General features: G+C 46.2%; 1 protein-coding gene across 1 annotated transcript; it reads right to left on the reverse strand.

The window, feature by feature from the left end:
- On the reverse strand, positions 1 to 27,418 carry AQP9 (aquaporin 9). The gene is made up of 7 exons (XM_081839286.1): positions 27,219 to 27,418; positions 26,531 to 26,657; positions 13,508 to 13,634; positions 8,384 to 8,521; positions 5,275 to 5,393; positions 3,026 to 3,243; positions 1 to 614 (listed from the first exon to the last, which is right to left on the reverse strand). The coding sequence occupies exons 2-7, from the start codon at positions 26,630 to 26,632 to the stop codon at positions 425 to 427; spliced, it is 894 nt and encodes a 297-aa protein (XP_081695412.1). The 5' UTR covers positions 26,633 to 26,657; positions 27,219 to 27,418; the 3' UTR covers positions 1 to 424.
- Positions 27,419 to 27,927: the final 509 nt, after the last annotated feature.

Raw genomic sequence — 27,927 nt, forward strand, 5'->3', positions numbered from 1 at the left:
AAAAAACCCTCCACCCTGTAAAATATAGCCCTTTTCAACAGATGCTTTTGGCAGTAATGAGTCTCTGCTAGTGGCACCACGGAACAATTAACAGCCTCTGTCTGCAGCTTGTTGACATGAACCTCACTCATTAGTGGTTAATTAGGCGACATTATTTAAATTGCATAGGTTGCGTTAGCAGGTCAGGTGACTGCTCCCCCTTTTAGATTCGTGGGTGGGGGTGGGAACTGGACCTCAGCTGCGCAGAGAGGATGGCAAACATCCTTCGCCAGGCGATGCAGCCATCTCCCGTTCCCTTCCCACCTGTCCTGCAATGCAAAGGAGAGGGAGGTTCAGCTGCCTGGCCCAACTCGCAAGACCCTCTGTTTTTCACGTGGCCCACCTAGCAAGGGCTGCTCTAGGGGGGCATGTCCATTGTCCCTTTTTAAATGGAAGTATGGAGCGACTTCTCTTCCTCCATGTTTGTGAGGGTGTATTTCTCATGTTCTGCGCTGCGCTGGGGTGGCTCCCGAGGGGCGTGGTGAAGTTCAATGAAGAGCATGTAGATAGCAGTTCCGATAGCGGCCCCAACCATCGGCCCAACGATAGGGACCCACCAAAAGTGGTGGCCAGCCCTGGGGGGAAGAGAGAGAGAGAGAGAGATTAACATTCCAGTGTTTTCAATGCCTACATTTTTGTAGACCTGATTTGTGGTGGCTCCCCACTTCCACTATCAACTGCCTCTCCAGTGTGGTGAGGCAATGTGGTACTGAAGATTTGAATGGGCCACTGTGCTTTCAGTTAAAAGCTTCCTATCCATGGGAAAAGCTACCTCAGCCCTGGTAGAACCTCTCCTGGTATGTCCCACGGAGGACCTTACGGTCTTCAAACAAAAACATCTTGGAGGTCCCGGGCCACATGGAGGTTAGGCTGGCCTCAACCAGAACCAGGGCTTTTTTGGCCGTGGCCCCGATCTGGTGGAAGGCTCTGTCACAAGAGACTAGGGGCCTGCAGGACTTGACATCTTTCCGCAGGGCCTGCAAGACAGAGCTGTTCCACCAGGCCTTTGGCCAAGGCACAGTCTGACCCCCTCCTTTGGCAATCCTCACAGAACTCTAGCCCAATGGTTGCCATTAATTTGATTTTGAATTGATTTTAAAATGAATTGATTTTAGAATGCTGTGTTACTTTTATTGTTGTTAGCCGCCCTGAGCCCGGCTTCAGCTCAGAAATCACGTCATAGTGCGATGATGCTAGCAGGGGTGGAATTGGGTAATATGGTGCCCTGAGCAAGGACAAAATCTGCACCCCCCCCCAATACTTCTTATTTTCACAATAATTCCTTTTGGTACAGTTGCTTATTATTATTGTTTTGCACACCCTTGGCTCAGCACCCGGGGGGGGGGGGGAAGGAGGAACCACCAACTCTTCCCTAAATCTGGCACTGATGCCAGCCACACTGGAGGCTGCGGGAACGACAGCACCAGGAACACTGTTGGAAGGAAGCTCATATTCTTATTAGAGTCTCCCAAGAACAATTGACTGTTTCCTCTGCTCAGAAAGAGCTGCTTGTGTGTGTCCGCTAGAGGTCAGCCTTGCAACACAATGGAGGCGAAGGCAGAGGCATCGTCTCCATCACCCTGAACTCCTCCACCTTCCTCTGTCTTTTCTGAGCCTTGGCACTCACGGGATGAAAGGCCCACAGCCTCTTATTATTTCAGTGAGCTTTTGAGAACCGCTTCTGCTTCCACAGCCAGGTGAAAGAGCTTCAGCTTAGTGTTTAGAGCACCAAACCCCTGCCCCAGGTTCAGACCTCAGTCTCTTCAGGTAAAAGGTAGCAGGTTAGGGAAACACGACAGCCAGGTAACATACAAGGGTGTTTTAAACATGGAAGTTCCTGGGAAGGGGCCCCCACTGAGCTGCTGCTGCTGCTGCACCACAGACAGAACAAGCCAGAGTCCGGCTTCTGGTATTCTGTAAACCTGGACTCCTACCACAAGCCAAGAACATACCTTGGTAATTGCTCAGGGTTTGTTTGGAGTGAAGCCAATTCAAAAGACAAGACGGACTCTCTTGAGAAGCGTGCAGCACCATGCTGGCCTTTCACATTAAATCATAGTTTGTTTTACATTATGGTTTAATGTGGCATTAAAACTGGGCCATAATAATAATAATATTTTTTTATTTATATCCCGCCCTTCCCGGTTCAAAAACCGGGCTCAGGGCAGCTAACGACAAATTTAAAACACTTTTAAACACTTTATTATAAAATCAGCATTAAAATGCAGTATAAAGACATGAACAACAATAAAATTCAAAAATCAAAAATCAATTAGATAATCCCCAGGGCTAGCTGGCTGAATTGGTCCTACTTGGTCCAGCGAGGAGGCCAGGGGAGAATTAGCTGTGGGGTCTCAGAGCGGGTGATCTTCACAAAAGGTGAGGGGGAAGGAAGAGAAGGGAAATAAAAGATCAGGCTGAATTCAAATTAAAGGCCAGGTGGAATAAGACAGCTTCAGATAGATAGATATAGATAGATATCCATATGCTGATCTCTATGGGGCAGAGTGGTGGTTCTACCCATCTCTGCTTTTGCTGGCCAGGGTGAGGAGCTACTTCAGAGTAGCAGCCAAGAGACTGAGCTATGAGTCGGAATCTCACCCCTGCCATGAACACGGATCTCATGAAGTGACTTTAAACTAGTCACTCTGCCTCCGACTGAGGGTAATAATGATGATTTACAGGATTGCTCTAAGGATTACAGCAAGGTAATTCACGTGAAAACAATGATAAGAACATAAGACAACCTGCTGGATCAGGCCAGGATCCTGTGGTTGACCAGATGACCGTGGGAAGCTTGCTGGCCAGATATGAGGAAAACATCAACCCTTCCCACAGACCCCACCTATGAGCAAAGCCATCATGGATCATGGCCCTTGATAGCCACATCCTCCGTTAATTTGTCTAATGCTCTTTTAAAGCCATCCCAGCTTTTAAATGGTTTCACAAATGCAGTTTATCCTTCTGCCAAGGCGAGCTGACTTACGTGAAGACTTCAGGCCCCCATCCAGCAAGGTAGGTGAAGAGGCGTGGGGACAGGTCTCTGGCAGGGTTCATGGCACAGCCACTGTTCCTAGCCATGGAAGACGTCAGCAGTATGATGACCAGGCCAATGGCGATGGGCTCCAGCCCCTTCGGCACAGGAAGGTTGCACGGGTCAAAAACAGCAAAAATACCCAGGAGAAGGATGGCTGTCGACATCACCTGGTCAGTGAAAAGCAGGCGGATTCAGCTCAGGAGGTAGGAGCAGGCCAAGACATTTGGGTACCAGAAAAGGGTGCCTCCCAACCCCCTGGCCAGGGAAGAAGGGGTGAGTGAAGATCGACAACAGGAACAAGGGGCCGGGGGGGATATTGACATTGGGGTCTGCTGCCCCTGTGGATCCTGCCACCTGAAGCAGTCGCTTCACGGATTGGCTGGCGATGGACGAAGATTTACATCTGGATCCATTGTCTCAGTGGATCCTACCGCCTGAGGCAGTTGCCTTACTTGGCCTCATGGGTGGGCTGGCCCTGCCAGGAAGAAGTAATTTTTATTACTGAGGGAGTGCTCAGCTGCTCCCACAAAACTTTTAAAAGACTTCCCTTTAAAAAGCCACCACAGTTAGCAGCTGCCAGGGGCACTGTAGGCAGCCTCACCAGCTGCCTATGCATATAGGAAAGGCCAGCTGAGGACATTGTGGGGTCCTCAGGAAGTGCAAGCACCTGGGGAGGCTGCTGATCACCAGAGAGATGGTTTGCAGAATTAAAGAGAGGATTCTCAAATACCTCAAAAGTAAGGTAAGCAGAACAAAATGCCCACACGCTGTAATTTTTGAATAAAACGTCTTATTAATTGATGTGAAATGTTTGACAAGAATGTAGGAGAAAATTTCAGCACAGAACCAGTGGCTTCAGCCCTCCCCCCTGCCCCCAAATGGTGGTAGAAAGGTTGCATGAGCAGAGCTGGCCTCCAATGAGCCCTTGATACGGGACTACTCCTGTGCCCAGTTTCCAGTACACAAGGTTGGAAAATCTCTGGCCCAAAACTTGGGGTGTGGGGAGGTCCTACAGAGACTTCGAGCCCCCAAAGGTGGTGAAGATTCCAGCTTCATCATACCCAGTTTTACACCACAGTTCATCCAAAGAAAAGCTCTTTTGTGGGCAGACCCTAACATTATTGCTTTCTTACTCCACTTTGTGCTAACCAGCTTCCAAATCCATTTCGCAGGGCTGGAAAAATAAAATTGCCCTGGAATTTGGCACAGCTGGTTCCTGGGCAATGGGAATGTTATTCCAGCCCTAAAGTCCTGTTTCCACCCCATGCCTTCCCAGTGGCTCAGGCGTGTAATAGCAGTAGGGAGTCACCTTACCCCATATATGCCCGCTCAAGTGCTTCAGCCTGCAGAACTGGCACTGTTACAGGTGCCACGTCATCCCCATTCCACACACGGACATAGTTCATCATTTAGTGTGGCAGAGCCTGCACTTCAGAACTCCCTGCCTATTGACACCAGGTAGGTGCTTTGCTTTACTCTTTTTGGCGCCTGCATAAAATATTTTTGTTTAGGCAAGTCTCTCCAGTCAGGTAGAAGTTATATGTGTTTTATCTCTCTTTAGCCACTGTAGATTTCAATTCGTCTGTTTAATGCTTTTATATACTTGATTTTGTGGGACGCGGGTGGCGCTGTGGGTTAAACCACAGAGCCTAGGAATTGCTGATCAGAAGGTCGGCGGTTCGAATCCCCGGGACGGGGTGAGCTCCCGTTGCTCGGTCCCTGCTCCTGCCAACCTAGCAGTTCGAAAGCACGTCAAAGTGCAAGTAGATAAATAGGTACCACTCTGGTGGGAAGGTAAACGGCGTTTCCATGCACTGCTCTGGTTCGCCAGAAGCTGCTTAGTCATGCTGGCCACATGACCTGGAAGCTGTACGCCGGCTCCCTCGGCCAATAAAGCGAGATGAGCACCGCAACCCCAGAGTCGGTCACGACTGGACCTAATGGTCAGGGGTCTCTTTAGCTTTACTATACTTGATTTTAACTGTGTTTTCCCCGCCCCTCAGAGAATCTTAATCTTTTATTTTAATTTTATGTAGACTTCTTGTTTTACAATCAAGTGGTATATCAGTTTTGTTAAATAAACACATGAAAGCATTTAATAGTGGAACCCTTAGCTCAGTCACTCCAGCTCCCATAATCCTGCCTGCTAGATGCCCAGCTGAGCCGCACAGGAGACAGGTTTAAATGGGTGAAATTACCTGATCTGAAAATCCATTTGCCACGGACAGATACTCCTCTGGGTAAGTTGCAAAAATATGTGCCGTTTTATTTACTCCTGTGACGGTGAGCTTTCCCCCAGTGTAGAACATCAATAAATCTAAGGGGAAATGATGGTTAATAAATATTAAGCATTTAAACAGCATATTTCAGAGCACCTCATAGAAGGGAACTGCAGGTGCTTGGTACACACACACACACACACACACACACACACACACACACATTCCCCCTCCATTAAAACTCTTCAGGTGGGGCACATTCCTGAACTAACCACTGTTCTCTCCTTGCGGGAGAGGGGAGATTTAATTACTCATTTCCTCTTTGCAGCCAGAGCAATTGCTGAGCATTTTTAATGTTTTTGTTTATTATAAATAATGATCAGAATTATTTTTTTATGACTGCAAAGAGGAGACCTAGAATTAAAGCCTTCCGCCATCCGCAGCAGGGAACAGGGGCTGACTGACTAAGGGTCAACCCAGGAATGTTGGCCATGGCAGAGGACAGGAGACAAGCAGGGGCAAAAGTCTCTTGAATAGAAAGGGGCAAGGAGGAGCCTTCTAATTAATGAGACAGATCCTCTGAAAAGAGGAGTTTGTTGCTAGTCCACATGGGACAAGTGGAGGCAAAAATTAACTAACTAATTAAGTAATTAATCTGTCACATCTGAAGAAAGGCAGGAAGGACTCACACACTTTGGCAGAAACCTTTTATAGATTTTCTGGGAATAAAACAAATGAGAGTGAACAACGAGTGAAGTTAATTGTGGAGAAAATGGCTTCAGTGGAAGCAAACCCCAGTCTGCAAACTTGGACCGCCCTCTCATACCCTCCAACATTTCTCTGATGAAAATAGGGACATCTCATTCCATAATGATGATTTTACTATTTCTACCCCACACATCTTACTGGGTTGCCCCAGCTACTCTGGACAACTTCCAACATATATAAAAACATAATACATTTAACATTAAAAAAAACTTCCCTATACAGTGGTACCTCAGGTTACATACGCTTCAGGTTACATACGCTTCAGATTACAGACTCTGCTAACCCAGAAATAGTACCTCGGGTTAAGAACTTTGCTTCAGGATGAGAACAGAAATCGGGCTCCGGTGGCGTGGCAGCAACAGGAGGCCCCATTAGCTAAAGTGGTGCTTCAGGTTAAGAACAGTTTCAGGTTAAGAACGGACCTCTGGAACGAATTAAGTTCTAACCCGAGGTACCACTGTACAGGATTGCCTTCAGACAGGTTGGGGGCAGGATAATGCCATATCCTCAAACATTTCTTCAATGAAAATAGGGACATTTTAAGGAAAAGTGGGACATTCCAGGATCAAATCAGAAACTGGGACAGCTTCTCTAAATCCAGGACGTCCCTGGAAAATAGGGATACTTGAAGGGCGTGCTCCCTCCCTCCCATCCTTCTCAGAAACATGCTTTTCTTTACTTCCCCCCACATGTATGTATGTGTGTGTTGTTTAGTTCAGCATCAAGTCTGATGAAGCATGATTAGCATCCTAATAAGAAGAATAAAGTAAAGGTAAAGGGACCCCTGACCATTAGGTCCAGTCGTGACCGACTCTGGGGTTGTGGCACTCATCTCGCTTTATTGGCCGAGGGAGGTGGTGTACAGCTTCTGGGTCACGTGGCCAGCATGACTAAGCTGCTTCTGGTGAATCGGAGCGGTACCTATTTATCTACTTGCACTTTGTGCTTTTGAACTGCTAGGTGGGCAGGAGCAGGGAGCGAACAACGGGAGCTCACCCCATCGCGGGGATTTGAACTACCAACCTTCTGATCGGCAAGCCCTAGGCTCTGTGGTTTAACCCACAGCGCCACCCGCATCCCCTAATAAGAATATAAATTAATAAATGATATCCACTACTGTTACTTCTGTTTGTTTTCTAATGGCACAACAGGGTTACCTCTAATGATGTCCCTGCAAAGTGGGTGGATACCAGCTTTCATATTTGATAGCTATACCTTATTTCTGGGCAAAATCCCCTAAAAAGTATTGTTGCATGTCTCCTCAATCTCTGAGTGGTGTGAGATTCCAGGGTTTCTAGGAACTTACCCAGGGTTTAGTTTCCTAAGAATGAAGGACAGTGGAGACTCTGGTGCCTTTAAGATATATGGCTTATTAACACACATATATACAACTTCACAGCATTAATACCCTGAAAGGTCTTGCTTCTCCCATAGTCACAGAATCTGATTCCAGCAGAGGTCAAGCATGGCTCTGACACCCAGCTTCTGCCTGCAGTCTGCTCTCAGCTCACACACCAGGCAAGTGACGAGGGGCAAAGACCCCCATTTGCCCACTAGTACAGATGCAGGTGGCGCTGTGGTCTAACCACCGAACCTCTTGGGCTTGCTGATCAGAAGGTTGGTGGTTCAAATCCCCGCGACAGGGTGAGCTCCCGTTGCTCGGTCCCTGCCAACCTAGCAGTTCGAAAGCACATCAAAGTGCAAGTAGATAAATAGGTACCGCTCCAGCGGGAAGGTAAACGGCGTTTCCGTGTGCTGTTCTGGTTTGCCAGAAGCGACTTAGTCATGCTGGCCACATGATCCAGAAGCTGTCTGCGGACAAACACCGGCTCCCTCGGCCTGAAAGCGAGATGAGCGCCACAACCCCAGAGTCATCTGCGACTGGACCTAACGGTCAGGGGTCCCTTTACCTTTACAGACCACTAGCGTTATTAACTCACAAAGAAACTTGCCTGACTAGTTCAACAATGGAATTCTCCATTCAATTTTAACCCTTGCTGGATCTACGAGGACCTCAGGAATTAGAAGGGATTCAGGCATCGTACAGACTGACCCCACAAACTCACAACACTATTTTCCATTGTCTACTAGCCTGTCATTTCAGTTTGGGCACCTCAAAACACATCCAATCTGGCAGGAACTTCTTCTTCTTATTTTTGGACATGGGGGGGGGGGGAGGGTGTCAGAAGCTACCTTGAAATGAGATTCCTACAAGAAATTTCAACTTTTGAGTGTTTTCCAAAAGGTTTTAACTTAAGCGTAACTTTGGTCTTTGTTGGGAAGTTTCCTGAGGAGGAGGAGACTGGTCTCTTCCACTCACCGTAGTTGATCCAATAGACAGCAGCTGCTCCAACAAATGCGCCAAGAAACTGTGCTATGACGTAAACAGGGAATTTAATCCATCTTATCTTCCCCGACAGGCACATGGCAAAGGTAACGGCTGGGTTTATGTGACCACCTGAAAGAAGGAAGGTAGGGAGAAGAATAAGGGTTGGGAATAATTTTTATATGCAAGTTTTTATGAATCAGATATTTCCCTTCAGTAGATTTATGTCTTACTTATTCATTGCATTTATATCCCACCTTTCCCCCCATGAAGCTCAAGGTGGCGTACACGGTTCTCTCTATCTTTGTTTCATCCTCACAGCAACCCTGTGAGGTAGGTCAGGCTGAGAGGGAGAGTGACGGGCTCAAGGTCACCCAGTGGTTTCATGTCCTATCCTGACACTCTAATCACTACACCACTACTACAACTAGAGGTTTGGTAAAATAGTACAGCCTATCATAGTACCAATACTTTGGCCACCTCATGAGAAGAGAAGACTCCCTGGACAAGACCCTGATGTTGGGAAAGGTGGAGGGCACAAGGAGAAGGGGACGACAGAGGACGAGATGGTGGGACAGTGTTCTCAAAGCTACCAGCATGAGTTTGACCAAACTGCGGGAGGAAGTGGAAGACAGGAGTGCCTGGCGTGCTCTGGTCCATGGGGTCATGAAGAGTCGGACACGACTAAACGACTAAACAACAACAACAAATCATAGTACCAGCTTCATTTTGGGTGGCCGGGTGGATGATCCTTCTTCTGGTTCCATTCCAAGCCCAGTCCTTGGTGATTGTTCTGACACAGAAAGCCACAGACAGCTTGGAACCTAGGCATTTGATGGGTTGCCCTGAGCACCTGCCCAGACATGGTGATGGCTTTGGGCATGGGGAACACCCTTTTAACTGTGCCACATCTGCTGAGCTCTTGCTTTGAGGCCACGCTGGCAACCGGATTGCAGAAGGCCCTTCCCCCTTAGTCTCAGGTTCGACTGGCGCCAACTCTGCATGGCTTGTTAGCACAAGTTAAAAGCAAATTTATCTTCCCACCTGCCTTTGTCTAAATTGGCACTGCTGGAGGAGGGCTGCGCCCTTGTTGAACTTAATGAATGAATGAATCTTTATTTGCATCATTGCCATCGGCCATAGCAATAAAACAACAATACGATATACAAAGAATAGAAATAAAAAGTCAATTATATAAAATACATTTTAGGGTTTTGAATCAATAGTCAAATAGTGGATCTTATTCTGATTGCCCCAGATAAAAATCTGTTGAACTTGTTGGTTTGCTGGTGCTACTGCTCTTTTAAGGTTCTGTTATGTTTTATTTATAATTTGGTTTTATTACATTCTAGGCATTATCAGTGCTTTTTTTTACCTAGAAAAAATGGTGCCAGTAGTCACCACGAAGTTGTTACAGTAAGTGCCACATTTTTAACATGGGGGGGGGGCGAAGGTGCTGGGATTGTGTACCCTTGAGGACCCCCAGAAAAAAGCACTGGGCGTTATATTTTTTGCATGATATCCTGCTCCAGGATTGGATTTTATGAAGAGCAGCCTAGAAATGCCTCCGATAGATAGATACATGCAAAGCAACCATAACTGAGGTGGTATACGGCCCCTGACTTTAATGAAATGTTTCTGATAACAGTGACCTTTGCCTGTCAAAGGGGAGCTGGGAAGAAGGGGCCCCCTCTACGGGATTCCTCTGTTTGCTTGCACTGGGGGGTCAGGGTGTTATCTCAGGCACCCGAGAGCACCTCTGATGTATCATGAGCAGCAAACACAGATAACAAAAGTTGGATAAAGGCCAGCATTGTAATGTCTCCAAAATGGTGTGACCTGCGACGAGCCACGGGGGAGTTAATTCTGAACTTTGGATTATTTCTTCTTTCACATTCTTCATCTAAGGATTGATGTCTGCTGGTTCTATGTGCCGAAGAGGTGGCTTTTCAAATTTCCTTGCCTTTTGGTTTTCTTTTAATCTGAATGAACAATTTTCTTCTCTTTCAGCAATTGCAAATATGGGCAGCGCATGGTAAGGTTTGGAGTAAGGAATTCATTTACTTAGTCATGAGGCCTTGTCCATCACTGACCGTTCCTGTCAAAAGAATGATTGTGTCTCTTGCTATGGATTCAGCCATTGAGCAGCACTGATGTGAAATGATTGACTGGTATGTGAGTGAAATGAGGGAGGGGCCACGTGCCAATGGTGGGCAGGGCCACAGGCAAAGAAGAGCAGGGCCAAGGGGAAGCTGACTTTATACAATAGGCTGCATTCCAACCACACACAAGGCAGAGGCGTCCGTGCTGGACATGTTCGCATTCTCTCCATCCTGCACCCAGGCAAGCATGAGGCGCTGGCCATTACTGTATTTTTTGCTCTATAAGACTCACTTTTTCCCTCCTAAAAAGTAAGGGGGAATGTGTGTGCGTCTTATGGAGCGAATGCAGGCTGCGCAGCTATCCCAGAAGCCAGAACAGCAAGAGGAATTGCTGCTTTCACTGCGCAGCGATCCCTCTTGTTGTTCTGGCTTCTGAGATTCAGAATATTTTTTTTCTTGTTTTCCTCCTCCAAAAACTAGGTGCGTCTTGTGGTCTGGTGCGTCTTATAGAGCAAAAAATACGGTAATTCCAAGGAGGCATTCCAACCAGGCAAAAGCAGTTGAGGGGGGCAGAGAAGAGAACAGATGAGGCACTTGGCCTGGAAGCTCAGAGAAAGAATTCCAGGGCTGTCTTGATCTCTTGAGTCTGCTGTTCTCCACCCCTACCTAGCTCAGTCAGTCTGAAACATTCTGATAATGTTGAGCTACTTGCAGAATGGAGAAGGGGAAGGGCTGGAGCTCAGGGGCAGAGGTCCTCATTTTGTAAAAAGAAGCTCCTGCGGCTGGGAACGATTTCCACTTGGGAGAGTGGCTGGAAGAACCATGGCTAGGCAGCTTAGGCAACCATGGGAGACATGGGTGGACCAGTGTCCTGACTCAGTATAAGGCTGTCCACTCTCTCTGGGCCTTGGAGGCCTACATGAGAAGAGGATGAGGATTGCGTTCCTCTCCTCCTTTTGCAGTGTGCTCCTGTGGGTTAAACCACAGAGCCTAGGACTTGCCAATCAGAAGGTCGGCGGTTCGAATCCCTGCGACAGGGTGAGCTCCCGTTGCTCGGTCCCTGCTCCTGCCAACCTAGCAGTTCGAAAGCATGTCAAAGTGCAAGTAGATAAATAGGTACCGCTCCAGCGGGAAGGTAAACGGCGTTTCCGTGTGCTGCTCTGGTTCGCCAGAAGCGGCTCAGTCATGCTGGCCACATGACCCAAAAGCTGTACGCCGGCTCCCTCGGCCAGTAAAGCGAGATGAGCGCCACAACCCCAGAGTCGGCCATGACTGGACCTAATGGTCAAGAGTCCCTTTACCTACATGCAAAATAGCCCTTGCTGAATGTGGACATAAAACATCAGCATCGAAACATGGGTGGACCAGTGTCCTGACTCAGTATAAGGCTGTCCACTCTCTCTGGGCCTTGGAGCCCTACATGAGAAGAGGATGAGGATTGCATTCCTCTCCTCCTTGAGAACAGTGGTTCTCAAACTTTTTTCTCTGGGCCACACTTTCAGAATAAAAAATTGCTCATGCCATATGCTCTCTCCCAGTCTGTTGACTCCATGAACCTCACCCTAGCCCATTAACTGCATGGGACCTTTGCAAAGCGGCAAGAAAACAGATGAGGCAAATATTTTGAAAAATGACACTTTGACAAGCAGGTGTCATTAGGTAGCCGTTTTCATTTGTGGCATGTTAGAAATTATGGCTTACACAGTGGCTCTTCTTCTTCACAAACTGTTGATAAGACTTCTGTGACGCTTCCTTTGTTGTTAAATGATGTGCAAATTTGTTGTCCCAATCATTATCTTAGAAGAGGCACCCAGGAGAAAATGACTCTTGCAATATTGGTATTTGCTGTGTGCAGTTTTTATAAATACTTGCATTAAAACAGAGTTTTAAAAATTTGCATCAGTGTGTGATAAGTTGACTAATCAACTGAAGTGTTGCAGCTTTGCACCAAATACTCTTGTTGGGGGGAGTGTGGGGGGTGTCAACATTTAATTAGGAGTAGGGGGAAATGGAGATCACCATACAATCTGTGCATATGTGCATGAAAAAAATGGTGATGCATGGATTTGGAAAGGCACCATCTAAGTTGCAAATATTTAGTACAAAAGCCATAAAAAATGCCATCAAAACAGAAGCCCTGTTTCCCCCCCTGAATTTTGCAAATACAATTTCTTACAAATCTTGGCTGTTTCTGAACATTTTGGATTACCTTTTAAATCCACAATCTTTCTTTCTTTCTTTCTTTCTTTCTTTCTTTCTTTCTTTCTTTCTTTCTTTCTTTCCTTGCAACACAGTTTACCACCAGCTCTCTTCTGAATTACTTCTCCTTTGATAACTCCAACTATAGGTTCAACCAGGACCAACAAAAGCACTTCTTCCTCCCTCCCACAACCATGGATTCTTTTTGTGAATTCCTCCTGGATGGTTTCCACATCCAACCCCACAGCATCATATTGCAGATTATTTTCCAGTGAGTCACCCATTATAATGTGGATGCCTTTCTTGGTATTATTCCTGCATTTATTTCTTATGCAACAGGGGTATTTTTGTTTGTTTTGTTTGTTCCCAAGGGGCAACACTTGCCTGCTGTCTTTAATTTAAATCAATCCACTCATTTTCAGTGGAATGATGTAGCCAGTTTACTGATTACACAGTGCAGCCTTACTAAATATTTTCACTGTTGTAGACACTATGAAAATAGCCATAAGATTTGTACTGTATAACATTTTCAAGTGTTCAAAGTGCTTCATTCACTGTTACTTACAGAAGCTCTGAAATAGACCTCACAACAACCCTGTAAGGTAAATCAGGATCATTATCCCACCCTCTTTATTACAAAAGGGGGGGGGGCTGAGCGGAGAAAGGGGGCTTTGGCTAAGGCCACTGAGTTTTCTTATGGCAGAGATAAGATGAAAGCTGTGAACCTCCTGATCTGTAGTCTGGTTTCTTAGCCACCACTCCATCCCACCAGCTCTCCTCCAACTTCTTTAGCAACGCGGTGAAAATGTCAGCTTACCAGAAACACCTCCGGCGATATAGATGGCGATAGTGACAGCCATGGCAAAGCCAAGGGATATCATTGGTGCTCCACCCAATTCACCTCTGCTAAGGACAGACTGCGCAACTGCACCACATCCCAGGGCCTGCAGTTTGGGAGAGAGAGAGAAAGAGAGAGAGGGTGGGTGTACGCTCATGGTTTATAATATTAAGGAAGGGTTAAGGAGTGGTTTTCATAATGTAGTTGAACATGTTATGTTCTACTTTGAATGGTCATAAAGCATTATTAAAATGTGACACTAGAGGGTGCTGCAGAGCAATCAGGAACCAGCAGTAGGCAAAGTGTGTTTTGACGATTAAAACAGGTAAGAAATGCTTTTATTTTACAAGTAGGCCCTGTGAAGTTTTATAAGGATATATCTAATATTGTTCTAATTAGCATAAAATACCGTATTTTTCGCTCCATAAGACGCACATGACCATAAGACGCACCTAGTTTTTTGAGGAGTAAAACAAGAAAAAATATAGTCTGAACAAAACAGTGGATGTATGATTTTTGTGGTTCATGCTGTGGCCACAGACATGTGATTTGACAGTGAGTTTGGGGTAGCCCAATGCAAAAATCCTGAGGATCCATGTGGATCCACACCTTGTAACCACGTTTTTGCACCATTGCAGCCCCACGAAACAGTGGGTGTGTGGTTTTTTGGGTGCAGACTGTAGCCATGGACATGCTATGTGATCTGATGGTAAATTTGGGGTGACCCAATGCAAAAATCCTGAGGCTCCAGGGAACACGCATTCGCTCCATAAGACGCACAGACATTTCCCCTTACTTTTTAGGAAGAAAAAAGTGCGTCCCATGGAGTGAAAAATACAGTAGGTCAGTGTAGGGAGGGGAGGAGATGGAGAGCGAGGGGGAGCAATCCGAGGGCAGCGTAGGAGAAGAGGACAGTAGCCTGAGAGATTCCATGAGCCTCTCCAGCGAATCGGAAGATTCACAGAAGGGGGCGCCGATGGCCAGGGCAAGGGGGGCCCCAAGGGGGACACCCCAGAAGCAAGGGGCCAGCGGGGACTCCCAGAGCAGCAGTTGGAAATCAGGGCCAGCTTCCCCACCAGAGCGTAGTGGGGGGGAAGGGTCCCAGGTATCAGGGCCAGCGTATTCACCACCAGCTGCAGATTGCAGCCAGCATGCTTTTCTCTCCTCTGGCTGGGTCTACACTGCTTTTGGAAGGCCGGGCAGCCAGAATTTCATCCTCTTGCCAAGTTGCTAAAAAATGGGCACATCACGTGCAAGTGTACTTCTGCATGGATCTTTCTTTAAAACCTCTTTTCCCATCAAAGGCATGTTGTGCATATCGCATACATCCTTTGTCATTAAAACAAAAAAATGAAGTCAGTTCTTTGAAGCAATTTGCCCACTGTGGGGCCCCTGCTGTATTTGTGAATACCTTGTTCCTCTTGACAAGGTGGAGAATTTTCGGAAAGGGCTACTCATTATTTGCAAATGCAAACTTTAACTTAAGCATTATTTGATTAACTGGCATATTTTAATTGGTGAGTCTGCAGGGGAAGGAGGACACAGGTTTTTTTGGGGAGATTTTGGTTCCGGCATCTTAAAAATTCACCTATATTTAGGTTTTGGTGGTATGCAAATATATTTCAGCTTTAGTCAATTGATTAATCAAAAGACTGCATTTTAATCTACCTCGAACTGTTTAATCTATTGTCAAGCCTTAGAAAAAGCTACATGAAGCAAATAAAAGTGAAACCTGACCCTTTTAGCCAGCTTAAAAGCTTCCTTGGGAAATGAAAGGGGAAGTGGAGAGGCCAGGAAATCCTGATGCCAAGGTCAACCGAGAAAAATACAGTTTAAAATGAGAGATCCTCTATAAACCATTTGGTTTCTCTGGTAATTTATCTTCCCCCAGCCCCACCCTGACACTAAACATTTCATGAGAATTTAGTCTGTTTTATTAGATGTCAGTGGAACCCATTCCTCTTTGGGGTCTCCTCACGACCCACATTCAGGGGATTATTAATGGACTCCACTATAAAAACGTCCCTTCTCACGTTCAAACTTCTGCCCAGTTCAGAGCAGCCCCGAAGCATGGAATTCTCTGTAAAACTGGGCTGCATTTCACTTCCTTAAATGTTGTGAAAACAAGGGTGAATTTGACATTTCCTTCCATAACTACAAGCAGTGACTCAGACTTTTTTTCCTCCGTAAAAACAATAGCAGAGCTTCTCTTTGTGGCAAATGTTGAGCCCAGAGGGGTGGGAATGGGGCTGGTATTAGGGATGGCAAGGAGGGTTTTAGTTTGTTTCAGCTACCAAATTTACACTTCCCCAAACAATACACAAACCACAACACAGACACCCTTTGAAATTTACACTTCTCTGAATTTTGCAGTTTAGATATCTCACAAAAATGAATGCGTACAAAGCTGTGTATAAAATGCATATATTGGTGAAAATGACATAAAATGTATTTTTTAAAAATGCACACAAGATGAGTAATGCCCACTAAAACACTGACAATTTTTCATGGGATTTTTTTTGCAAACACACACACACACACACACACACACACACACTGATACGGAAATGTAATCAACTAAATTTTAAGTTTGGGGAAATGAGAAACTGAAGAGAATCCATAGTTGTTGCCGTGGACACAAAACCACCCTACATGCCCAAGCAATTCAATGCAATAGTTTGAGGCTGCCCTGTTTTCAGGGGTGCTACTGACACGGCATATGGCCGAAGATCCACACTTCCAGAAACCTTTCTGATGCTGCACCTCAGAATCCTTTGTGACATTGCAAGAGAGCTCCCATTCATTTCACTGATGGTTGTGCAAGAGAAATTGTAGGTGGCGAGAGGTGAGGAGATGCAGTGCCACCTGGATTGTCCCACTCAGGCACAGTGAAATTGGCATAATCTGAATAAACCAGCCCCTCTTTGCTGACTTTGTCAGATGCTGGCCTGGCAGTTATGCCCCACACAATTCCCCCCTGTTCCATTTCCTTGTATTATGTGACATTACACAAGTGGCAACCTGATATGCAGATAATCTCTTCTCAAGTGGTTTGGATTGTGCTTGTATAACACTTACTTTCCCTCTTCATTATAGAAGGAAAAAAAGGCGATTTCCTTCTTTGTCTCCTGCAGTCATTTACTCTAGAGTAGCCTGTCTTGCAACAAGGGACGTGGGTGGCGCTGTGGGTTAAACCACAGAGCCTAGGACTTGCTGATCAGAAGGTCAGCGGTTCAAATCCCCACGACGGGGTGAGCTCCCATTGCTCGGTCCCAGCTCCTGCCAACCTAGCAGTTTGAAAGCATTTCAAAGTGCAAGTAGATAAATAGGTACCACTCCGGCGGGAAGGTAAACAACGTTTCCGTGCGCTGCTCTGGTTCGCCAGAAGCGGCTTAGTCATGCTGGCCACATGACCCGGAAGCTGTACGCCGGCTCCCTCGGCCAATAAAGCGAGATGAGCGCCGCAACCCCAGAGTCGGCCACGACTGGACCTAATGGTCAGGGGTCCCTTTACCTTTACTAGCCTGTCTTGCACTGGCTAAACCAGCATATGGCCAGTCTGTCACAACTCAGCTCTGCTCCAAAGGCGGGGAGGACAATAGAGAAACCAACCAGGGCATGACAGAAGTCACTACACTGTGGTGGTTCTCCCTGACACCTATAAAACAGCCTTTGTCAACCTGGTGCCCTCTAAATGTTTTGGACTACAACTCCCATCAGCCCCAAGCTGCAGGGACATTGCAGTTCAAAACAACAGATTGGCGCATGTGGCTCTCCAAGGTTTCTGGGCCAGGCTTGTTCCTGGGCCTCCACTATGCTTGGCAGGAGCTATGGCTGGCAAATCTGCACATTTTGGCCCTCACTTCCCAGTTCTCATTATCCTTGCCGTTTGATTTTCCGCCCAGCGATAAATAAGAAAGATGGTAGCTATTATCCGAAAGCTTAGCTTGGCAGCCTGTGAGGATGGCCGCCTGGGCCGCCTCTGCCAAAAAGCCCTTGCCTCACAAGACACCGGATCCGTGTTTTTGTCTGGAAGGTGGCTAACCTCACATGGAGGAAAACAGTTCTCCCTCGAAGAAGGGAGCAGCTCCCTTATCCCCTAGGAAGTTGCTGTGTTTCATCGGCAGCCCACTCATATGGGAGATTAAAGACCAGTGTCTTTTTCTTTCGGCTGCTTTCAGGAAGTATGTATTAGTGTTTCCAAGATACATAAATATGACTTTCCAGTATAAATAGGGTTTTTCCTAAGAGGTCTGGGCCCTCAGCTTTTGGAAGAACAGGGCCTCCCTGGGTGGCCTCGGCCAGGCTGGTAATTCCTTTGGCCTCCGTTCTCACTTCGTTAAATGGGGATTAGAGAGACAGCTACCCTACACTTGGGATCCGCCTTTGCCCGAGGATGTTTGATGTTAGCAAAGCTGACTAGAAACTGAGGCAGAAATGTGTGATAATAAATAAAGTCACCTTCTCATCCATTCTTAAGAAAGGCATTTGGGGCTGGATTAATGAATAAGCTAAGGGTGATTTAGAGTCCTGGATAAATTGTCTTATGACAAGGAAAGGCCCACGGTGTACATTCATTTTATCCCATTATCAACTTTGGTCTAACAGGTGTGGTAGGTTTTTTGGGGAACCACAGAAATATTCAAAACCTATTTAACCAGAGATCATAGAATGATAGAGTTGGCCTTGTAAGCCACTTAGTAGAGTGCATTGCAAAAAATGAGAATCCTCGTTATTATGTATTTTTACATGGCTGTCTATTTGTTTATATTTTATAAAAAATTATATGTATGTTTTATGATGGCCTATATCTGTAATGCCTAATAAAGGTTTGGTGAAGTAAGTAAGCATTGCAAGGAAAGGACAACGATTTGAATACATTGGCATGTGCATAGATGCAAATTTTGAAATAACAACATAAATGAAAAAGAGATACAATATATCTCACCATAGAGGGGCTTCCCATATGACTCTTATGGCCCCTTCCATTTTATGGTAGGATTGCTATACATCTAGAATTTCCCAGACATAGACGATATTCTGCTCTTGCTAGGAGCATCTGGGCAGAAATTGCTTTAATGTCCGGGAAAATCTGGCTGTATGGCAGCCCTATTCTATGGATTTTCAGCTTTTTAAATATGGCAACCCTATTCTATGGATGTTCTTGGACTCCAGCTCCCATCAGCTCCTTCTGGGTGCTCCTGGGCAGGAATGATGGGAGAGCCAGTGTGGCACAGTGGTTAGGGTGCTGGACTAGGACCTGGGAGACAGGGCTTCAATCCCTCCTCAGCCATGGGTGTGAACTCACTGGGTGTGAACTTGGGCCAGTCACAGCCTCTTAGCCTAATAATACAGTGGTGCCCCGCAAGACGAATGCCTCGCAAGACGGAAAACCCGCTAGACGAAAGGGTTTTCCGTTTTGGAGGCGCTTCGCAAAACGAATTTCCCTATGGGCTTGCTTCGCAAGACGAAAATGTCTTGCGAGTTCCTGCGGGGTTCCCCCCCCCCTTTTCCTAAGCCGCTAAGCCACTTATCAGCTGATCTGCTGATAAGCCACTTAACAGCTGATCGCTAAAAGCCGCTAAACCGCTAATAGCGCTAATCCGCTAAGCTGTCAATGGGCTTGCTTCGCAAGACGAAAAAACCGCTATACGAAGAGCCTCACGGAACGGATTAATTTCATCTTGCGAGGTACCACTGTAGAGGACACAATTGATTCAGCAGTGCAGAAATGCCTGAATGAGTGAACATGCTGTCCAAATGATGGTGGGATGACTGTGTACACACCATAGGCAACAACTGTGCTTTCTTTTCACCTTCAGCTCTTTCAAAAACTGCCATCCATCTGCAGCCTAGCAAGAGAGCAATCTGAGAAATATCCTCTGCAACATTGCCAGGGGGCTGGGGAGCACGGCCTGCAGCTAGCCGTGCGGACATTAACAATGACTGATACGTGGTGAGATTTGACCCATTTCTCTTGGTGCAGGTGACACATAACTCTCTAGTAAAGTACTGAATTGGCTGGACAACTAAGTGGCTCTTCCTTGATAATTAGTTATATATTTATCGTTTCTCTGCTGCATATTAGAAGGTAATCAAACTTGCAGTAATAAAATGGGCCAGATCCATTATTCCATAGGTCTCCAAGGAACACAATCAATACCCTTTCAGGTTCAAATGGATTTCCCTTCATTTGGTTTCAGGCCCAAGTTTAATTTATATATTAAAAAAGCAGCTTGGAATTAAAGATGGCCATTTAAGTACTCAAAAACTGTGGATGTAAGCCATACCAAGATTGCTTTTTCAAAGACCGCTTCCATTCAAATGGCAGAATGTGAGATTATTGCTCAATCAAAAAATGTATGTTCCATAAGGCGATAGCCAAACTCTATACATTTTAAAGCTTTTAAAACTCATAAAGATCTGGTTCTAATTGCACATGGAAAATGAAACCTGTACACTCAAAACATTATGACTGTGTTTTTGTAAAAAAGAAAGAAAGATAGTTTTTACATGTAAAAACATTAAGTAGGAATAGAAGTGTTAAAATAGTAAATAGAAAAGGAACTGGCTGTATGTTCTCATGTGGATGAGTTCTGATGGTTTGTGCCTGGGTGCTAAAACCCCTTTTTATAGACATTACAAGGAGTTGAAAAATGACCACTGTGCACTATGTTGGCCATGAGTCCCACAATCAGAACATCAAGGAAGCTTTGTTATATATTGTCTTGGCATTATATCCCAAATTAAAGTCTCATCCTTCCTCCGAAAAAAGGTGGAAGTGGTTACCTGCCGTTTACCATCACAACAATCAGGTGAGATAAATTGGGCTGGGAGGGAAAGAGGCCTGGTTCACAGGTGCCAAATCAGGGTTTATTAAACTATGGTTTCTTAATTGTTCATTTGTTTGAACCCTGCTCAGCAGCTGAACTATGGTTTGTTTACTGGTAACAAACTGTGATCTAAAGCCATGATTTGCTCTTGGCTTACAGATTTTGGTTTTTACTAAAGAAGATAAGAAGAGCCTGCTAGATGAGGACAGCGGCTCATCTAGTGCAGTATCCTGTTCTCACAGTGGCTTCCCAGATGCCTGTGGGACACCCGCAAGCGGGACCTGAACACAAGACCATTCTCCCCTCCGGCAGCCTCTGGCAACTGGTATTCAGAAGCATGCTGCCTCCAAGCATCTTTCAACTGTGGCCTGGTGTTATGCATGGATCCAGCACCCTTCCTTAACCATGGTTTCTTTGACCACCCCATCTCACATGCTCACCAAACAACAAAAGCACTTGGCAAGAGCAGCTAGGAAACCAACCCAGCCCAAGCTCTCTGGTATGTTGAAAGGATAGCTCAGTTGGTAGAGCATGAGACTCAAGGTCATGGGTTCGAGCCCCATGTTGGGCAAAAGATTCTTGCTTTGCAGGTGATTGGACTAGAATCACCCTTGGGATCCCTTCCAGCTCTCCAGTTCTATGATTCCATTATTCTACTGGCACCCAAAAATTCAGAGGTGGCCTAATGAGTCACAGGATACTGGAGTAGGCAACAGCTGGAGGGTGGCTGATTTAAGCTGGGTGAGTGTGAAGAGGAAAACAGCAGTTTGGGTTGTCTGCGGGAGAGAGAAGGAAAGAAGAGAGGGAGAGAAGGCTGTGATCTGGCTGAGGATCTGATCTGGGTTCACAGATCTGCTGCTTTTCAGGCGTGCCTCATGTGGGCCTCCACTTACGCTCTGCCTGCAAATTTGTAATTAAACTGAGTATTTCAAAAGTGCCCCATGCCATTTGCAGTGCTCTAAATTGCATCCAAAGGAAGCCAAACTCAGGCATTGCAGGAACTTCTCAATATTCTGGGAAGTAGAGAATGTCCCTCAGCTGAGAGTATAAAATGGGAAAAGTAAACATCCACAGCAGGAGCCTTCACCAACTTGGTACCCTCCAGATGTTTTGGACTACAACTCCCATCAGCCCCAGATGGGACTGATAGGCAGAAACAGAAGGAGGGCGCCAGGTTGCTGAAGGCTGTACCACTTTCAGCTCTCTGAATTGAAACGATTGTCTGCCTTCAGCCATTGTGCTCTACATCTGCTGGGTAAATGGAAACACTGGACAGCTTGTTACGATGGGGTGAAAGTACCAGCAACTTTAGAGCCACACCCACTGATAGCCTCTAGAGATCTTTCCCAGCTATCACACGGGGTTTTTTGTTTCTTTATAAAATAAATCACACTAAGGAGGGCGCTTGATCATGTCATTGTCCAAGGCTGTCCCTCCTAGTTAACCTCCAGACAGGCGCTCACACAGACTGCATTTTCTGGCCTCCAGGGGACTGTCAGGGTGGTTATTTTAGTCTAGATGTGATTCCCTGGAAAACGTGCCACCCTCGCCTCTTCTCCAGCCTTATCTCCAGCCTCTCCAAGTGCCGGAAAGTGGCAGCCCCCCTTTTCAGCAGCCCTCAGCCAACACATCTGCAATGCGAGTCACCACTGTTCTGCATCTACGATTCCTGGCTACATCTTGACTGGACCCCTCGGGGACTGAAACCGGGCCATAGTGGAGCTGCCTGTTGCTGGCACGCCAGAGACAAAACAAAGGCAGGCGCTTGGGCAAGAGCGACCTGCTCTGACCAGGACTGGGGGGCTTGAACAGAAAAGGGAGAGCAAAGGGTGCTGTCCCTTGCTTGCTGCTGCCTCTGGGTCCAGCCAACCAGATCCAAGGGACGTCCTTCTCCTTGGCCGGATCCTGTACTTCTGCCTTGGCAAACACTCCTTTTCTCTCCTCTCTCCCACCCCCGCCTTGAGCATCTGATTCATTTCAAATACCTGTAGCTTGCTTTTCCATTTCAAATAAAGTTCCCCAAATGAGTTGCAATAATTTGAGGAATCAAAGGAAGTCAAGCAGAATACCAGCTCGTCAGATTGCAGTGCAATAAGAAGCACCACCAGTCAGACCTCCCTTTATACAATGTCAGGAGCTGGAATCAGGAGCAGGTCAGTAATAAAACACCCAGCGTCAGTTAACTCTAATCAAAGAAAACAAAAACAGTGCAGGCCTAGTGATCACAGCAACTCTTCCCAGTAGGTCTTGCCCCAGTTGTGAGGACCGGAAGTTCCCTGACTCCCCACCGCTCTCTAAGACTCTCTCCCAGGTCCTTCCCCAGCAACCTGAGGCTCCTCCATATCGTCTTTCTTTGCTCCACCCTCTTCATTCCTTTTTGTGTTCTGGGAGACAAGGTGGGAGGGGAGCTGGTCACAGCAGGAGGGGAAGACTTCCTGGCTTCTTCAGCAGCCTGCCTGACCTACTCTTGGCCCCCCTCCTCTCCAGCCTCTGCTTCTGCTTTTGAGTCAGAACTGCTCTCTGCCCCAGCCTCTTCCTGCTCATTGAACCCTGTTACCTCTTCAGCTTCTGACACCTTCTCCTCCCAGTCTTCTCCCCCTGACCACTCATCGTTGTCCCACCACCAGCCCCCTGGCTCTGAGCCTTCTTCCCCTGGGGGTTCCCTTGAGGGTTCCCCACCATTCCTGTGCATCCAGCCAGTCCATGGCATAGGACCCCCAAGAAGCAGCCATCTTGGGAAGGACCTGGAGAAGGGCCTGTGCTGAAAATTCTGATTCTCAGACATGTTCAGATAGGAGAAGAGGACCTCCCAGCATTTGTTGTATGCAAAGGGAAGAGGAATTGTGTTCTCTCCAGAGGTGGTGGTGGTTGCCATCTGTGACACAATTTGCATGCTGCAGGTCTCAGATTGGGTGGGGAGGGAGACCCCCCCCAGGTTTCTCCTGCTCCAGGCAGCTGCTGCCTAGATTGCTGGCTACCCCACATCAGAGGATCACAGGGGCTGGCAGGCTGCAAATCATGGGCAGCAAAGCCATGCCAGGCTATTCTTCTTCCCTATGATTACTTCTGCATTCCAGGGTTCTCTTGCTATCTGGGCCAAGCATCAGCCACCTCCATCCTGGCTCTTGCCACCCCTTGCCTTCAGCTCTCAGTTTACCCTCCTTTAGCCCTGTAGTGTATCAGTCATGGACACTCTGTGACGTCCCCTCCCTGCATAGGCAAATAAATGTCTACTAGCTGTGCTAACAAAGCCCCCCCCCCCTGCTTTCCTAACCTTTGACCTTTGTCTGTGCAGTTTGTTGTCTTCTGGTGTCTGTTTGATGTTGTGTGTCATTGCAGGTCATTTGTTCTGGAAACCAGCTGGAATAATGTAGAAAAACCCCCAATTGCTCCTAGGACATACCCTCCGGCATTTCTCTGATTAAAATAGGGGGCGTCCCATACAAAAATGATAATTCTACTATTTATGCTCCACCCATCTGACTGGGTTGCCATTCTGGGCGGTTTGTAACATATATAAAGCACAGCTTTAACATATATAGAAACCTAATGTAAAAACTTCCCTATTCAGGGCTGCTCAGATGGCTCAGGGGTCGGATGACTCCATACCCTCCAACATTTTTGCAATGAAAATAGGGACATCTTAAGGAAAAGCAGGACCTTCTGGGATCAAATCAGAAACTGAGACGGTTTCTGTAGATCTAGGACGTCCCTGGAAAATAGGGGCACTTGGAGGGTCTGCTAGGATGCTCAGGACAATATGGGCCTAAGCTGAGAGCCAGCACCTGGGCTTTGAAAATAATTAAAATTATGCTAGCATCCATTTTGTGTTTGCTTTTATAGGGATAGAGATTAATTCTCTAGCCCAGTTTGAATTTAGTTTCCTGTTGGGGGAGTAGCCAGGTTCCAGTTGGCAGGGGGGTGGTTTCTTGAACAGATCGAGGGAATCTGCATTCCACAATGTTCCAATCAAGAGTCTGGGTAGAGCGGAATGCATTCTGGACTTAAAAGTTCTGTTCTTAGACTTCAAAGTGGCCACACTCTTAGGGGCATCTTGTGCTGTTACCACCAATTGCAGGATAATATAGAAACTTTTCTAAAGTGTTTATACGCCCCTGAACAATGCATTTTCTGCTACTTGTCCCATGAAAATCACCAGGTGTCCCATCATTTATCTCATATCAAAGATCTACCTTATCTGAGATCTATTTTTATTCCAGCTGTTCATTCCTGGTCATCACTAAATAAAATGAAACACAACAAATTGTGTGATCAAAATATGGGCGGACTTGTTAGATAAACACTAAAACAGCATGCATGGTATATTCTGAATGTGACTCCGATTATGTAGTGCAATTTACTATATATTGATAAAAGTTGTAAAAAAACAAAAACAAACTCAAAGTGGTTTACAAAAAAGATAAAACAAAAAAATTATTGATAAGAAGGCATTGTCTCTTTCAATGTATTCTGCAGCTTCCATTCATTTCAATGGGGCTTGCAGGGAGAACACTCTTGTGGATTACACCCATGGTAATTCATAGAAATTCCTCACCTCCGGCACCAAAATGTGCCAGGCCAGTACAAACTTGCAAAGATCTGTGCTTACTTCCTATTTGGAAGCCCTCAGAAGGGGCAGATTTAGGGGAGCACGACTGGTTCGCCCACACTGGGCGCCGAGCCGAGAGGGTGCCTCAGGGGGTGCTGCAACAATGACTTGGAACAGAAGGCGAGTTCCAGGGTGTGTGCAGAATTTGAATGTCTCACAGGGCGTAGCTGAGATTTGAAAGCTCAAAATCTGCCACTGGCCTCAGGCACCTTATTATCTCACAGGCTCAGTTTCTCAGTCTGTAAAATGGAAGTTCTAATTATGCTGGAAATAAGCGTGAGCTACAGTTTCCCTGGCAAACCACTCTAAACACACAGACCCTGGGTTGTTGCAAGGCCAAATAGCATTTGTATTATTTAGCACGTTGCCATAGAAATAGGTAGCTATAGTTGTTAACTGAAACCCAAATACCCAACATGTTTTGGATTAAGTCAGCCTTCTCCAACTGGCGCCCTCGAGATGGTCTGAATGCTCGCTGGGGCTGGTGGAAGTTGAAGTCCAAAACATCAGGAGGCCACTGGGTTGAAGGAAGGCTGGGCTGTGTTAGTGATGCGTTTCTGCTTGGCAGGGGGTTGGACTCGATGGCCCTTGTGGTCTCTTCCAACTCTATGATTCTATGATTCTGCCTGTACTTCCCTTCCCATCCTTTGTTGTCTTTCCCTGTGTTGAATATTGGATTGTAAGACTCTTGGGGCAGGGAGCTGTCTTCTTGCACTTTTCTAAAGCATCAGGCACACTGAGAGCACCATAGAAATAGTCGTAATGTGCTGGGCATAGAAAGGGCAGCTGGTGCATTATGTGAAAAAATGCATGCACCCAGCCACCCTTTGTATAGCCCGCCCAACACCAGTTTAGCCAGCAAGCAAGCACTGGGGATGAATAAACTGGGGAGCAAATCTGAGAATTTCACTTTCTCTCAGTTTATTATTTTTCCAGTCCTAAATTCAGTTTCTCCACATTTCCACATCAGCTAGCAAACTTTTTTTTTTAGGTCCTGAAAATTCTTTAACATTTTAACGTGTGTTTTATACCTAAGACAATACATAACATTTCTTGTAAATGGCTTAGAGGTTTTATTACAATCAAGTTATATATTTAACTTGCCAAATAAAGTCAAGCAATAATATTTTTGCAAAGCAATTTTCTCTAACATGATGTTCTTTCGTACGTCATTTCCACCAATGCATGCATTTATTTGCACGCTACCCTAGTAGATACATTTTTGTACACATCATTTGGACTGGGGAAATGCGAAATTTGGAGAAGTGTGAATTTCAAAGGATCACCTCATTTTGCTCTGCACAGTTTTGGAAACTGCTAATTTGGTGACTTTGCCTTTAAATGAAAACAGACTTGAATTTGCCCCTCATCCCTAAATCTGGGACTGCTATGTTTTATAAGGCAGCACAACAGCTGAGTGGGCAGCACACCTCAGCCTTCCTTGCTGAACTGCTGTGGCAGAAGATATCACTCACCAGTTGCTCTGCTTTGGGTCAACCCTGTTAGGGAGGAAAATAAGGAGGAAGGGAGGCAGGCAGGCAGGAAGCTGCTCACACTTACTACAAGAATGAACGTTCCCAGGAATTCTGAGAGGGCTTCCTTCACCAAGTGGTTCCTCAGGGCCAATTTTTCCTTGAAGCTCCTCTTCATGTTCTTGCTCATTTTGGCTCCTTCTTGCTTGGTGCTTCTGGAGCAAGGCAACAGAAGAACGGTAGTAGCTTTACAATCTTCTCTGCAATTGTCACTTTCTTCCCCCCCTTTTCTTCTTAACTTTGGCACTCCTCCTCATATGTTGAAATACGAGCTGTGGAGTGCCGTAACACAGTCCTTGGAATCATCTGATCGTTCCAGAGCTTTACAGAGACCACTTCACATTCCCTGCTCGTTCATTGAGAGTTTCCATCATGTGCTTTTCCTTCCTGGTCCTGCAGGCACTATTTATATCAGGCCTGACTAGATAATAACACACGTCAGCTCACTTCCAGGAGCTAGCCCACACTTTCCCTCCTAATTCCCTCCTAATTTCTGACTCTCTGGATTAATCATTACCAGCTAATCATGACCCCCACCTCCAAAATAAACACCCATATAATTAAACAAGCTGAGGGCAGGGTGGGGGACACGACAGAAAGGCGGGGAAATGATCTCTTATATTACCTGCCAAATTCAAAAGCACTGCAGTAATTGGCTGGTTTTTAAAAAACAACAACACAACAACCCTCAAAAGATTTTTCCTTTGGATGCTTACCAGGAGGTGTGTCCATACTGAAAAGGTGAGAGTCAGAATTGCTGCTTGCATTTGTGGAATGCATTCTGTCTCCACATGCCCAGGTGAACAGAGAGCATTTCAGGCAAGGCAAATGAATGACATTGCTCTGGCATCTCACCAGAGAACCTTCTGGGTGTTAAAAACATCAGTTGAACCCTGCTGGATCATTCAGACTCCTCCGCCAAGGAGCTTCTCGAGGCAGTTTACAAGTAAGCAAAGATAAAAACCACAACGGTCCAATTATTACAAAACAAATTATTACAAAAAAGAGGAACAAAGAGCAGCACCAGCTATCAACATATTAAGTAGGAACAGAATCAAAAACTTGCTTAAAAATGAAAGGTTTTCAATTCCCGCTAGAACAAAGATAGAGAAGAAGAGGACCCCTAGCCTCTTGAAGCAGGGAGTTCCACAGGCAGGGCCGCCACAGAGAAAGCCCCGCCATGTGTCGCATCATGGGGGCAGGGGCAACAGGCAATCTTAAAGGATTTGGGGCAGAGTCACATAAGAGACTGCCCTTCAAGGAGTATGGTCTCAAGCTTTTTTAGATTTTAAAGGGTCTCAGTTCAAGTAGATCAACAGCCACTTTGGTTCTCAGATCACAGGTTCATTCCTTGTGGAGCCCTTCGATTTCTCTTTGTTCTCCCCTCTGGTGGTGGGTCAGAGGCTCCAAACTTGGACCCCAGTC

This window comes from Podarcis erhardii (genome assembly GCF_964252035.2).
Source record: "Podarcis erhardii genome assembly, chromosome: 14".
Taxonomy (NCBI): domain Eukaryota; kingdom Metazoa; phylum Chordata; class Lepidosauria; order Squamata; family Lacertidae; genus Podarcis; species Podarcis erhardii.

Coding starts and splice junctions, on each gene's coding strand:
- AQP9 (XM_081839286.1), bottom strand. CDS start 26,632: ATGAGCAAGAACATGAAGAGGAGCTTCAAGGAAAAATTGGCCCTGAGG. Junction 5,394..8,383: donor TGTCTATTGGATCAACTACG/GTGAGTGGAAGA, acceptor ATTTCCCCTTAG/ATTTATTGATGTTCTACACT. Junction 3,244..5,274: donor CAAATGGATTTTCAGATCAG/GTAATTTCACCC, acceptor TTCACTGACCAG/GTGATGTCGACAGCCATCCT.